The sequence below is a fragment of the Vanessa cardui genome, chromosome 16 (assembly GCF_905220365.1).
Source record: "Vanessa cardui chromosome 16, ilVanCard2.1, whole genome shotgun sequence".
Taxonomy (NCBI): domain Eukaryota; kingdom Metazoa; phylum Arthropoda; class Insecta; order Lepidoptera; family Nymphalidae; genus Vanessa; species Vanessa cardui.
Window position 1 is genome coordinate 11,965,876 of NC_061138.1, and position 16,040 is coordinate 11,981,915.

General features: G+C 33.2%; 3 protein-coding genes across 3 annotated transcripts in view; 2 read left to right on the top strand and 1 right to left on the bottom strand.

The window, feature by feature from the left end:
* Positions 1 to 16,040, top strand: part of LOC124536007 (sodium-dependent neutral amino acid transporter B(0)AT3) — a 30,921-nt gene extending 14,881 nt beyond the window's left edge. Inside the window, exons 2-5 of the mRNA XM_047112374.1 lie at positions 12,574 to 13,245; positions 13,660 to 14,021; positions 14,813 to 15,076; positions 15,644 to 16,040. Of these exons, the coding sequence (XP_046968330.1) occupies positions 12,574 to 13,245; positions 13,660 to 14,021; positions 14,813 to 15,076; positions 15,644 to 15,830 (1,485 nt within the window). The 3' untranslated portion in view covers positions 15,831 to 16,040. The remainder of the gene's footprint in view (positions 1 to 12,573; positions 13,246 to 13,659; positions 14,022 to 14,812; positions 15,077 to 15,643) is intronic.
* Positions 215 to 475, bottom strand: LOC124536008 (eclosion hormone-like). Its single transcript, XM_047112375.1, has one exon. It carries the CDS (start codon positions 473 to 475, stop codon positions 215 to 217), a length of 261 nt encoding a protein of 86 aa, XP_046968331.1.
* LOC124536010 (eclosion hormone-like) lies at positions 1,434 to 1,694 on the top strand. The gene has a single exon (XM_047112376.1). The coding sequence runs from the start codon at positions 1,434 to 1,436 to the stop codon at positions 1,692 to 1,694; it is 261 nt and encodes an 86-aa protein (XP_046968332.1).

The following is a 16,040-nucleotide window of genomic DNA, read 5'->3' on the forward strand; positions in this document are numbered from 1 at the left end:
TCATGAATTTAAAAAGTTATTAGTGTATATATTACATAGTATTAAATAAATACATCATAATATAATATATTGGCTAATTAACCTTACAATTTACTTTTTAATAGCTTATTTTTGAGCATGAAACGAATAAAGAGTTACAAGTACGTGTTAAATATTCTATATTTCTTGATTAAATATTTATATTACAAAGCCAAGTGTTAAAATAAAGTTTCACTTATAGTTTGTTGAGGAACGGTGCGATGGACGCAAGATCTTCGCAATCGGGAATCAGCTTTCCTTTGAACTGGATACAGGATTTGGCGCAGAGAGGCCCTTCGAACCACGAGCCGAACATCTTCTTGCACTGGGCGCAATTTTCCAAACAGATTTCCAAAGGATCCCATCCAGTAGCAATGGCTGGCGTGGCGTTTATGTGATCCACGCAGAAGAAGATAACCACACAGAAGAGAGCGTAGAAGATGACTTTTCCTGCCATTTTGATGTGTTTGTAAGTTACTTGTATTTGACGAAGATAAGCTGATGACTGTGATATCCCATTGGATTGCGGGCATTTTATACAAGAATCTTATAGTTCTCTTAAACGAACCGTGTGTGTAAACTACGGGTGGTTGCGTATTGTCCATTATCTAAATCGATTTCGTTCTAATTAGATTGTGGAAATTATAGATACACTATCCATGTACACGATGATATACTTCATCGGAAAACACTTGTCTTCATTGTTACTACGGTAGACTTAAAGTCGATTTCATTGCTTTTAATAAAAAAAGGAACGTCTGTGTAAGTTTTCATGTCCAATTCTACCTTACTGGGTATTTAATTTTCAGCATAAGCAGAAGTAGAAGCCTTCTTACCACTTTTCGTATTTCGAACTTTCGAATGACGAACTTAGTGACAAACATTCACTCCTCATTTAACCCCATTTAGAATTTCTCGCTAAGTTCCTGTATGTCGTAAATTTTACCCAGGTTTACGTTGTAATGCTTGGCATACAACAATATGTCAATCAGTCACATGAAAATTTTATTTGCATCATATAAATTGGTATTAATTGGCTTCAACTTATGACAAAAATGAATGACCAAGTAGGGTACATTGGGCACGATAATCTGTATAGATGTTTCCTTTTTTTAATTAGAAGCGTGGAAATCGACATTAAGTCTTCCGTTTATGAATAAAAACGAAGACAAACTTTACAGAATTCTTCCGCTGAAGTATACCATCGTGTACACGGCTAGTACATCTATAATTTGAAAAATCTAATAAGAAAAAAATCAATTTAGATAATGGACAATACGCAACCACCCGTGGTTAACACACATGGTGCGTTTAGGAAACCGGTAGATTCTTGTATAAAATGCTTGCGATCCAATGGGATATCACAGTTATCAGCAAATCTTCATCGAATACAAGCAACTTTCAGGCACATCGAAATGGCAGGAAAATTCACCTTCTACGCTCTCTTCTGTGTGGTTATCTTCTTCTGCATGAGTCAAATAAACGCCACCCCAGCCATTGCTACTGGATGGGATCCTTTGGAAATCTGTTTGGAAAATTGCGCCCAGTGCAAGAAGATGTTCGGTTCGTGGTTCGAGGGGCCTCTCTGCGCCAAATCCTGTATCCAGTTCCAAGGAAAGCTGATCCCCGATTGTGAAGATATTGCATCCATCGCACCTTTCCTCAACAAACTTTAAATTCAACTGGTTTTTTATACATGACTTTGTAACATAATAATTTTATCAGGAAATATATAACATCTTTAACACATACACGTAACTTTTTATTCATGCTCAAAAATAAGCAATTAAAAAGTAAACAAACAAGAGAGGAGTTATAAAAGAAAATTCGTTTCATATGGAAATCTAATTAGGGCGTTAATTTGCGCGCATTAATAATTAAAAACATAAACAAGCGTTGTTTTGTATAACAATGCCATTTAATTTAAATTGAATGGTGATATGAGCTCAAAATAAAGTCTGTTTGGGCAGGAACTCTTCATATTCTACATGATATTTTAATAGCAAATTTCCAAATATCCACCAAATAGCAGTACTTTTGTATTTCGATTTGGAGGAACACTGAGCCTGTGTAACTACAACCACAAGGGATATAACATCTTAGCATCCAATTTGGTGGCGCATTGGTGTGTAGTAAGGAAGGCGACGATGGCTATTTATCATCAGGTAGCCCAAATGGGCTTGCCGGGTAAATACCCGTCCGCCGTACCTACCAGCTTTAATTGCCAATAATATTAATAGGCTTAGTCTAGAAACATAATATATCCTTTCTCTGCTGTTTATGTGTCACTTATAGTACGACACAAATTACATGTAGCATCGGTAAAATTCGTAAAAGGATCACATCAGAATTAAGTACGCTATCTCAAATTATCAATATATATTTCTTATGTGAATATGATCTTTACACAAACGTAATAACTTGTAATATCATGTGACCGAATATATTCGTCAATTTGACACGTCGATTTACTTGCTCTTGGTTTCTCGGGTTGTACTGACGCGAGAATCTATAGCGACGAACAGCGTCGAATGGCGCGATAGGGAGCTATTTCTATTGGTTTTATAGATCGGCAGTAATCGGTTTTAATGAATTTGCTGATGTTACATCTAAGTTATGTTGTACTATACGTTATTCTCTCCGAATCTTGACTACGTTAACATGGCGTACATAAAGTATCAATATTTATGTAATCGGTGTATGATAATACGTATATATATTTGACATATTTGATTGTCATATTTAAAAGTGCAGGATATATTTTCTGTATTCTTATAATATGTATGTATATTTCATGTATCAAACTGGAACATAATATTTACCCTTCGTGACTGGTTCGACATAGTGATTTATATCAATAAATTTTCGCACATTTATTTAAGCGACACCAATAAAGCCTTAAGCCCACTAAGCTGCAGGCATCCGTAGGCTGGATGAAATTAAATGAACATAAAATTTTACCTAGTAACCACAAATGACGTTCAAAAGTCTTTAAAGATTTTTTACGATGATAATAATAACACTCATGATTATAACAAATAATAAATTTATTTATATTTTAAGTGATTTTTACTGAAAAGTAGAAAGTGTCATTTTTAGACGTAAGTGTGGAGTAGTTGTTCTCGAGTCGTGTTCATTCGACCCCGTAATCTGCCCAAGGGCCCTGCACTGAAGAAGATGCTGTCTTTGTTTTCCTTTTATATCGTTTCTTCTACGTTCGAGCGCGTTCTGAGAGGCTTTAACGTAGCTTTGACATTAACTTTCCTATCTCTAAGCTCCGAGCTAATTAATTATTTGTCTGTTACTGTGTGACAGTATTTATATTTACGTGTGTATAATTGAAGGAAGAGTGTTTTTCAAAGAGTGACGTTATAAGTCCTTTCTCTTCCCAATGGAATGGAATGGTCCCCATTTGTCTTTTGAAATATTGAAACGATCATGTTTGTCGTTGTCTTTATAAATATGGTTTGACTGAATGTGCGGTAGAACATTTTATTTATACATTTGTTGAACAGCTACGACCAAAATAGCTATGATATTAAAAAAACATGGCTATAAAAAAAAGGAAACCAACCCAAATATCTTTATTCGTAAATGGCAAATTTCTCTACCAGTACTACTACTCATAAATCAAGTAAATTTTAAGATGTTGATTTCAATCTATAGAACTACCTTCAGAGTATATTTTGTTTAACAAAAATTTTAAACTTATACAAAGTTTACAAAGGAACTAGTCGCTATTCTTGGAATAAACTTGCGCTATTCCGAGTACGGATAAACTTTGGAAGTGTACATTGAATCAAAAACTGGAAATGAAAATATTTCTGAAGTTTATTTCAAATTTCAGTGTTATGTAACGCGGTAATTTCTTGATTATAATTTAATAGAAATATTTAAGACAGGACCATAAAATAAACGTCACGTGGGTGGCAACTAACACATCTTATATAATAATACTTTAAATAAAACCTTCTCAGAAACACTATCTAATATAAATAGTAACCTTTACGAGTATTTAGTAATATTTTTAATTTAAATTTAAAAACGGTCTGCGCTTTTAATATTGTGTCTATGTTTCATGTTTATAATTTTTATATATAGATCATAATGTCTAACACATTACAATTTTAGACACATATACTACACTAATGTTTCAATTTTAAAGTATAACTTAAAATTTGTTGTTTTAAACTCAGTGGAACGAAAATTTGTCACGACATAGAGACAAACAAAATTATATTAATTAAATTTCATTCCTAATTTTACATCTACCTTGTTCTAAATGGGTAGGGGATGGGGAGAATGGGCTTATGGGTGACCAGTGATTGATCACCATCGTCACCTAAGATTTCATATCCTTTGTGCCTGTAGTTACATTAGCTCACCTTCCAAACCAGAACAAAATTATATTTTTTAATAACATGGTTGTTTGAATATAGAATAGTTGGTCAGTGGTTGGTACCAACCCAGAGGGGGTTGCACAAAGCCATGGTGCAAGGCCTTCATGTCAGGTGTGATACTAATATGATAAATATAACAACAACAAATAGTTTTATTTACGTAAGAATTATGAACACTAATTACTCATTACATAGGTACGAATAAAAATTAAAAATAGTTACTGTATAAATAAATCATGACTGTGTATAATGATGTTAAGAATACTACCAGCATATCCCCATTGAATCGAATTTCTGAAAGGGTTAAAAAAACTAGCCCCATTGTATATGTTAGAATTGTTTATTAGAATCTCCTTTTTCGATTAGTGAAATGTTTCGTCGTGCTGTTAAAAAATTGAAAGCAGAGTGCTATTTTTATTTTCTGGCGATAAAAGGCACTTCAATACCGCTTCGCGTTCGAAGCGTGCAATGCTATAAAGTCTGTCACACAGACACACTGCCTGGACGGTCTAGTTTAAAAGACTGCACGTTTTGCGATCTGGGTTATTAGTGATACAATAAAGGTTATCGAGAAGCACGAGACGCTCAAGTCGGATTCCTATCTCATCGAGATTTTAATAAAAATAATAACATGTATATAAGTTTTTTTTTAAAGTTGCATATATGTATGTAGATTCTGTTTAATCACATTTATTAACATAAGAATTAATAACATTAAATGTTTAAATATATACAAATATGAACTAAAACTAGTTACTGTATAAATCTTGACCGCTTGGAATGGTGGCAAGAATGCTAGCAGCATTTCCCCGTTTAAGTGCAAATCCGATCCTTTGGGCAAAAAGTTATAATAATATTATAAAAAGTTTACATATAAGTAATTATAAATATTTGGCTGTGCCAGCGACTTCCTACGTGTTTGAATTTAAAAAAAAAAAAATTCCCAGATTTTACTCTAACTTATCAATTATTAATTAGGCAACTTTTGTGTTATTAAGTCGTTGGTTCGAGGCACTCGACGTGACACCGCAATGGTGGCATGAGCGAGAGCTGCGCGCTACGTGACAATATTTGGACATTGCAGCTTGACTTTTTAGGTATTAATTCTAAAATAAAGGTAGCCCAAGTTACACCTTATTACATCAGCTACCTGCCAGTTAAAGTCCTGTCATATTTGGACCAGCCATTCCACAGATTAGCCGGAACAAAAAAAAATATTTTGGAATACTTACCGTGTATATATACATTTAGTAAAAAGGTGTTATTTAAATTTTAGAGAAGGGTCCTTCTCACCCACCAATTTTATTATATGTATGGATTAAAATTTCTTGTCCTATAAGATTATGAAAGTGAAAGAGAATACACGCTTATGTTTGCACACACACTTGTGCACAATAATAGACACACAGATTGCTAGATCTTGAGTCGGTCCAAACAAGTAATAAATCATCATGATCAACATAATTTAAGTCATAACAAAAGGCTAGGATAAAATTTCACTATGACCACAGCCTTATGAAAAATAATTACGTATTGTAACGGTTCCAGATTTCAATTCTCTTTTCCTCCCTTCGGTAAATGGGCATTAAATTTATCGTTTTCTCAATAATAAAAGGAAAAAAATGTAATGTGATATATTTTTATAAATCCTTATAAATACCGTGTACAATAAAACGCTACGGACTGTCGGAAGACTCAAAGTGACGTAAAACAATTACCGTACTGAAATAATTTATGATTAAAGGAAAGTAATAAATAAATATAGATTACAATAAATAAAAATCGTACAATTTCATAAATAAAAAAAATATATCTCTGTTTATTAATAAAATATTTTTTAGAAGCTACCCGTCTCAAGAGTTTTATCTCCTTCTTGATCGCACGCAATCAAACACACACATTCAATTTAATAGAAATCTGTCAAAATTCTAAATTAAATTTAAAGTATGTATTTATTTATTATATATTAAATAATGGATTATACCTATATGTATGTGATTATCTATTGGTATCATTACAGACACTACCATCTACCATCCAAGCTTCCTTTTGTTATTTTACTTGATTACATTTTACAGATTTTATTGTATACAAATTACAATTGTTTACTTGGTGGTAGGGCTCTGTGCAAGCCCGTCTGGGTAGGTACCACCCACTCATCAGTTATTCTACCGCCAAATAACAGTACTCAGTATTGTTGTGTTCCGGTCTGAAGGGTGAGTGAGCCAGTGTAACTACAGGCACAAGGGACATAGCATCTTAGTTCCCAAGGTTGATGGCACATTGACGATGTAAGGAATAGTTAATATTTCTTACAGCGTCATTGTCTATGGGTGATGGTGACCACTTACCATCAGGTGGCCCATATGCTCGTCCGTCAACCCATACCATAAAAAAAAACAAAAGAAAAAAAAAGAAAAACTGAAACAATGTGCTAAAAGTGAGGTATTCTTCTTTTTATAAATAACTTTGGTAGAGGTCATAATACAATCAAAAGCGGCTAATAGTTAAGACTTATAAGAACAAAAAAATATCCTTAAGATGTTTTCATTCAACGCCAAGTACTAGATGAATTATAAACACATAATAAGCACAGCAAATCCTGTGTTGCTCTACTCGAGTCGGCCACACAGCCAATTATAAAAAAAAGGAAAATCATTGTGTATCTCTTTTATCTAGTTTCAAAGGAGATAAGTTTTCAGTAAGTTATATCAAGCCTCATAGATATTAATGGAATAGAGTGCTGATCATCCGTTAATATCGCTGACTTAACAGATAATTCATCTTAGTCGTGCTGTCTAAATTCATCTCGACTTTATTTGAGAATTAGCCATTAAATAACGAAAAAGGTCAAGGTGACAACTATTCATTGAAACAATGTCTTATTTAGAGACAGACTCGTTTAAAGACGCCTTTGCTTACATGTTCATTGTGTTAATTTTATAAATAGGATTTTTAATACGATTTTGTAATTACTCGTTTATATAAATATATTTATTCAATGAATTTAGCTCATAAAGCTCGCGATGAGTATATTATTCAAGAAAAGAAATTTTAGGACAGTCAGTATATAATTTATCAGAAATTTCGATCTAATTTGGTATGTCAATTTTATTTATATTAATGTTATAATTTTGGGCGAACATCACTTCGCCCACGTTAATTACTCTGCAAAATAATGCTTCATACGCAGACTATAAAAAGTTACGTCAGTGTAAGCAATGCCTTTACGTATTCGGGATGAGTAAATACTTTATAATAAATGTTCCGTCGTATCTTTTATAATATAATGAACTGTCATTAATAAACCAAATGAAGGTTTATTTAAAGCAGCTCATATTGCAGATAGCAAATTGCAATAAAATAACAAAGGTATTAATTTAAATAATTTACATAAGCAATAGTTACGTTTCTTAAAACCAAGCACAGAACATGTATAAAATATTAAAATAAAGTTCGTTTAATTAAAATCACCTATTACAAATTTACATGCAAGTACATTTACTACAATTTTATGAAACTAATATTAGTTTCATATATTCTGGCATGTAGCCAAAATGAACCGATAGATGCATACTACGGTATAAAGCTTGCAATTGTAGAGCTACGCCTACGCGACTATATCCCAGCTACGAACTCGGAATCGTAGTCGCGTAGGCGAATCATTTCGCTTTACTGTAACGTGGGCGTCGTATTATACAGCAGACATTATGTTATGAATTATTTATTTATACTTTATTGCATTAACACTTAATTATACAAAAGTATTGAACAAAATTATCATGAATGCAACAGGCATTATTTATACTATGTTAAAAATATTATTATTATGAATGAATGAAGAGAAAAAACGACTGTGTTGCCGGCCGTTTTATTTCGTATAGGCTGACTGGCATATGATCCACCTAATGGTAAGTTAAACAGCTGTGTTATCTAATTATTTCGATATAATCTATATTTCCAACTGGGAGCTTGATTTATTCTTTCAAACGACTATTTGTTAAGACTTAAATGATTAAATAACCCAATAGCGTGTTAACTACGTTTGTGGGTATGCTTTTAATTAAGGGTACATTTCATTTAGCCTGTTAATACGTGTGGATCATTAGTAAATTTTAAACCACTCTCGCTTGTGATACGAATAGTTAAGCTGAATTTTGCCCGCGATTTTATTTCGAGTAATATTGCAATCCAGTGTACTAAATTTTTACTGCATTTGATTTCAATAAAATCTTTTTTATTACCGTGTATTCTTTTTATATGTTGTATATATTCCATACAATTTTCGTTCATATACGTTCTATTGCATAACCCATTAATTAATAACATATATCTGTGCTTTAACGTTGTGAAACGTCAAATTGTACATACGTTGTGACACATATGAAAATTCTATATTCTATATTCTTCTATATCAGAGCAAAATCACCCGTATATGTCAAGGTATTTGCGTGTTTTTAATCATGAATATTTTGACCGTATACATACATATCAATAGTTAACCTGAACCTTCGCGTTGCCATGATGAAGGCGAAAAACTGGTCTCCAGTACCAGTTTTGTCTTTGGGCACTTTTTTTGGTCTCAATGGAAAAAAATATTTTACTAATATTCGCACTCATACTCACAACCCCCCCCCCCCCCCCCCCCCTGGGTTTATATAGCACTTATCAACGCTTATAATAATGAAGTACCCATTAAAAACTAGCGGTACTCGGAGTGAATACCTCTTTGGGGGTATCGGGGAATCGTTGGTCCCTGTTGGCTTCTCCTCCTCTGCGAAGCACAAAGAAAGAAGGTATAAGCTAGAAGGATCATTGTAGAGAATTACTTTCAGTGCCCTTTGGTCAATGCTTCCACTTTACAAAATTGAATTTCAGTTTACCAAATATATAAAAAGGAAACAAGGCAAGTGTGTCACCATCTGCCACGCTCACCCTGCCCGTCGCGCGTATTGATTGCGCCCCTCAAAAGGCGCTATCAAAATTTTATTTATCCGTGGAAAAATTGTTTTCTACCTGGCGCTTAGAGCTCTTGCTCTAACTCAGGCTCATAAACAATGCCCGAGAGAATTGAGGATTTATTTTAATCCCAAAGTCATTAAATAGTAGTAACGTGTGTTTCTAGTCACTGGTTGTTAGAAGCCCTAGAAACTATACGTATATGGTTTAACGATAATTTAATATACATATAACGTGTAGCATCGACATATTTTTTATTACTTTTTTTTAATATTAATTAAATAAGTTATAATAATTAAGGCCTTAAATAATTTTAAAAATTCTTAGTTAAATCATTAATAAAATGGTTCATTTATTTGATTTGAGTGCGATGATCACACTACATAGATTTTCAAGATATGAAATATAAACCACCAAAAATAATTATAAATATTGTATAATGTCAAGAGAAGTAGGAGAAGCCACTTGTTTGCATACTCACATATATGACCGTTGAACTTTCTATGTATATAATATAATCTAGTTAGTTAACGTAAAAAATAAAATAAAAGGTATCACATGTGCATATAAAAAGTCAGAGGCTATATAAAATATGAAACAAATTGCTTTGCAATAAATGTGAATATCAAACAAAATATATCTCGAAGCGTAGCGTGTAGATTGCTACGCTATTTCATAATAACCGTCCTACATACGGTCGTAGACAGTATGATACAGAGTCAAAATAATATAGATGAAAATAACTATTTAAATTTAACAAAATTGTATAACATACAACGTAAATATAGTAACAGTTAACATTAAAGTTAAATATATTTTGATGAGCGTAACATTATTATGTATTTTGCAAATAATTGAAGATTTAATATCTACAGAGTTAAATTGAAATCTACAGAGTTGAAGTTGAATGGATGACAAAAATATAGTAAATATTGAGTACTATAACCTCATCTCTCGATTAATTAAAGCATTTGATAACGAAATCAGACGTCTAATAAACATTAAGAATATTAAAAATGACTTGGTAAAAGAAAGTAAAGTAACAGCCCGTAAATTTCCTACTGCTAAGGCTTCTTTTCGAATTCAAAATTTAAATTTGAAATTTTGAAATTTACAGGTTGTTACTTTACTTTATGTATATCATAAACAAAGTCATACAGATTTCCTCAATGATAAAGCTTATTATAACCCAATGGAGCTTACTTGGGTTTAAAGCATCGTTGTACAACTTTTCGGTACAACGATAGTTTAATATTGATAGTTCGGAAAATAACGCTGAACAGGTTTCAACTATAGATAAGCTTGTTATTTTATTAAAAGGGTGCAGGAGAAGCAAATATTATTTGGTAAGTTAGTCACGTTCTGCAGATAACGTATACAGATAAAGTAAGATCTTTATTGACGATTTTAGAACTAAATGCTACGTAGGTACTATTTTTACACAAAAGTAAGTACTTTGTTTCAACAAAGTGATATCGTATTAGTAAAGCAATACGATTTTTTTATGGATTAATTTGGCGGACGAGCATATGGGCCACCTGATGGTAAGTGTTCACCATCACCCATACACAATGACACTATAAGAAATATTAACTATTCCTTATATCGTGTATGCGCCACCAACCTTGGGAACTAAGATGCTGCCCCTTGTGCCTGTAGTTACACTGGCTCACTCACCTTTCAAACCGGAACACAACTAAACTGCGTAATGTTGTTTAGCCGTAGAATATCTGATGAGTGGATGGTACCTAGCCAGGCGGGCTTGCACAAAGCCCTAGCACTAATAAAAATTTGTTGTTTATTTTATAACATAGGTAATTAACTCCTAATGACTTTTGTTAAGGTAGTGATTAGCTGAACAATGTTGTCTTCTTCTTTTGAATATAAAATCAATGACAGACAGGGAGAAAACATAAACAAAGCTTATAAGGTCATTGACTTACACAGTATTACAATTAAAAGTGTATTATATTAAAACAAAATATTCGTATGAAATTGCCGAAATTCATATTGTAAAAAATATTCTCTCAGAGAACAATTTGGTCATCTAAGAGCATTATTTTTCAAACGTATATAAATATTTGAGTTTATTTTTGAGTCGAGATGGCCCAGTGGTTAGAACGCGTGCATCTTAACCGATGATTGCAGGTTCAAACCCAGGCAAGCACCGCTGATTCATGTGCTTAATTTGTCTTTATAATTCATCTCGTGCTCAGCGGTGAAGGAAAACATCGTGAGGAAACCTGCATGTGACAAATTTCATAGAAATTCTGACTCATGTGTATTCCACCAACCCGCATTGGAACAGCGTGGTGGAATATGTTCCAAACCTTCTCCTCAAATGGAGAGGAGGCCTTTAGCCCAGCAGTGGGAATTTACAGGCTATTGTTGTTGTTGTTGTTTGTTGTATAAATATTTAATTTCTTCTTGGTTATAACCTAAATCTGTTATGTTCTGATTATAAACTGTTATAATTATTGTTTTATCTCTATATCTCTATACCATTACCTTTATGATCATTATTGGATCAAATAATCCCATTATAGACTACGGAAAAATATAAAAGCTATTGTGCCACATCTGCGCGATCGTTTCGGCTTAATGAGTGAAATACCCCTTTCGTTTTCTTTCCGTTTCCGGCACTGTGACACAATTTTAAATTTGGAACAGCTCGTCGAGTAATATAAGGCCATCACAGTTCTATTTCGTATAATCCATTGATTTATAAAATTGATAGACGAACAAGTGAATGGGCCATCTATTTTTAGGTGTTGTATTTCTTGCATCTGTAGTTGCTGTATCGGAACAAAATAATAAGTATTCATGTGAAATTAAGAATAAATATATTCTCATGCGAAAATGTACATTATATCGGTAAGCTTACGTGCCAATACAGCTTACATATTTTATATTATAAACATGAAAATATAACGCTATATCATTTTATAAAGTTTCGTCCCTAAAGCATTACAATGGCTTTACAAGCTGCGGTCTGAGGGTTAGAAGTTAATTGTTTCGTGGTGACTTGTAAAATTGATTATAGATTTTTAATTAAATTTTTAGATGATTTTCATTTTATTTAGAAGTAACGAGTATATAGGTCATCAAATCATTATAAATTTATAAATATTTCTTTGCGTGCGATGTCTATAAGCGATGGTGAAAAAAACTTTTAATTACATTATTATTGTTACAGGCTAGCAGTCCGACCCAGTACTTTTGGTATAGAACCACTCTTCAGATATCCGAGGACATCAACTACCCTGAGACGTTCAATTACAAAATCGCGCTGGCGCTGATCATCGCCTGGATATTGGTTTACATGTGCATGATAAAAGGCATAGCTTCTTCCGGAAAAGTAGTATACGTCACCGCTACATTCCCTTACATAGTCCTCGTAATATTTTTCTTCAGAGGAATCACTCTAAAGGGCATGGGTGATGGACTTATCCATCTGTTTACCCCAAAATGGCATAAGATATTGGATCCAGTAGTTTGGCTCGAAGCTGGCACTCAAATATTTTTTTCACTCGGCCTGGCATTCGGTGGACTCATCGCTTTCAGTTCTTATAATCCAGTCGACAATAACTGCTACAGGGATGCAATAATGGTATCTATGACGAACTGCCTAACGTCCATGTTCGCTGGTATTGTGGTGTTTTCAATAATAGGATTTAAAGCCACAATGGTTTATGAGAATTGCTTGCGTTTAAGAAATGACACATTATTAGAGGTCTTTGGGCCTGCTTACAAGTCGATGATATTTCCGGAACCTGGTCAAAGTTTGGCAGTGGATTTAAATGGAAATTTAACAAATCTAGTAATGCCAAATCTACCGGAATGTGATTTACAGAAGGAACTTGATAATGTAAGTATAACAAAGAAATATTAACAAGTTATAGAATAAGAAAATATTAAATTGTGGTTAATCAAATAAGTAGCAGCATAGTATAAAATATACCGTTAATTAATGAACCACAAATGGTACTACAAGTTTCACGTCACGTGATTTAATTAACCCCTTTTTAACCGTTACATCACAGGGTATAAGGAATGAATGGAACCTTTAATCAAACGAAAACCGAATAATTTCTATATAACTTCTTATTATGTATTATTATTATGCTGAAATATGGCCAAGAGTGACAAGGGCCAAATTAGTTTTTAAAAGATAACAACTATGTAACTTGTTCTGTAACGGTGAACTTGACATCGACTAACAAAGATGAATTTCATTTTGAATTTCACTGTCATAATAAAATTTCGAATTACTTGTTTACAGACAGCTTCTGGTACGGGACTCGCATTCATCATATTCACGGAAGCAATAAATCAATTTCCTGGAGCTCAGTTTTGGTCAGTTCTCTTCTTCCTGATGCTCTTTACTCTCGGTATTGATTCACAATTCGGAACTTTGGAAGGCGTTGTCACTTCCATCGTGGACATGAAGCTGTTTCCAAACCTTCGCAAGGAGTACCTCACAGGAGGAATATGTCTCGTCTGCTGTTTGCTATCAATGTTATTCGCTCATGGCGCTGGAAGCTACATCTTCCTCCTTTTCGACATGTATAGTGGTAATATTCCACTGTTGATTATCGCCTTTTGCGAGTGTGTGGGCATAGCATATGTGTATGGAGTTAAAAGGTGAGTTTATTGAATTACTATTACGCTAGAAAGTTATTCACACGATTGAATAATTAATTAAAATTAAAATCTGTATTGAAACCTTTTTTCTAAAACTTTCCAAAAGTATTAACAAAAAAACGTGTTATCAATAAGTTTCTTTTTTCATCTATAAGCCCTATGATGTAGGCATACCTAAAAAAATATCAATCCTGGCTTTAAGTATTGAAGATGATTAAAACATTCGCGTGAAAATTAGAAGGATCATTGAATTTAGTGGCTTTTTGTCTGAAAGATTATTACATTAGGGATTACTGGCTGCCATTTTTAACGTAATTATTGGTAGCTAATATACATATATTAGGCTGCGTCTCCACAGTTACTGTCTGTTTTGTTTAAATGTTTTTTAATTTCCATTTGACTATGCTAAAAAACATTATTTTAATTAGTATCTCATTAAATGTACAGAAAGGTAAACTTTTTTATTTCATAGGGGATTTAGTTTATACGATCCATTTTACTTATAATCGGTTTTATATTCGGGCGTTTATTAGATTTAAGGCCGTTTCAATGGGATAACGACAAACAGAAATCCTTTCAGAACTGGTTTTAATACAGACGAAATTTTGAAAAGAGTCTCTTAAATGAGGTCGTTAAAAGTTCATAGTTTTATATATGTAGTTATCGTGATAGTAAATGAGCTATAAGTTATATTATTGTTGAAAGTATTTTTTGAAGATTAAATTTTATATTTAGTTACTGTTCACACTATAATGTATAGGACCTGAGTAATGAAGTCTTTTTAATTGCAGATTTGCTGATGATATCGAATTAATGACGGGCCAACGTCCAGGGATATACTGGCTAATTTGCTGGAAGTATCTATCACCTCTGGCTATGCTCTCTATACTTATATCGTCATTCGTCGAGCTGGCTATGGAGGGTTCGGGGTATGATGCCTGGATAAGCTCTGAAGGAGACACAGTTAGAAAACCTTGGCCGATTTGGGCAATTCTTTTGGTGTTGGTCCTTATATTGGCTTCAGTGCTTTGGATTCCTGGATTGGCAATTTGCAGGTAATTAGTTTGTTGGTTTTCACATAAATTATGGGTTTTACGAGAGATAATTTAGAAACAGTTAGCCATTTCTTAAGTATATATGTATATTTACTTACTATAGTTTAATTGCCATGGCTATCAGCTGAATGATATAGAAGAGAATGTCAACAAATTACCATCAAATGCGAATAATCCTTAATATTATAAAAATCTTCTAAAATAAAGCAAAATTCAATTTAATTTTTATGTGCTTAATATGTGTTTGTAATTCATCTACTGCGCGGTGGTGACGGTATACATCGTAAGGAAACCTACATGGATAAAAATCTGTAATGCGTATCGCTCAAACCATATTGGATCAGTGTAGTGTAGGCTGAGAATCTTCGCCGTTTTTATCTATGAGAATAGTGAAATACTAGCAATAAAATCCACTTACAATAATTTTTTATTTATTTCATTCGCGGTGAAGGACTGTACGAAACAAGAAATGTATCATCACCATTAGATATAATAATCCTATCATTATATCTACTGCAACATATATTTTTACGTGGCTCATATAATTTCATAATTTTACAATTTCAGATATTTTGGTATACCAATAATTGATGATGAGGAACGTGCTTGGTTCCCTGCTGAAGATCTGCGTGACTTCCACGGGATAGAACCTCGACCAGTTTCCACGATCGAGACTTTGCTGTTCTGTACCAGACCTGATGGTTCCGAAGGTTGCTGCTGGCCGGGATGCTGTGAAACAGACGATGAAGAGTAGACCGTAAAATGAGCACAGTTGAATAGATCCATTAATACCAACATATCGAGAAGGAATATCATTTTTCGACAGCTTGTATTTTTGATTTTATATTCGAGTAATATATTTATAATGTAAACATCTTGCAAACATTTGATAAAGTGTAATGGCTAAACCCATCGATGCTGTTTGGGGGGTGATTAGTTAAGCAATGTGACGACGGGGCATAGG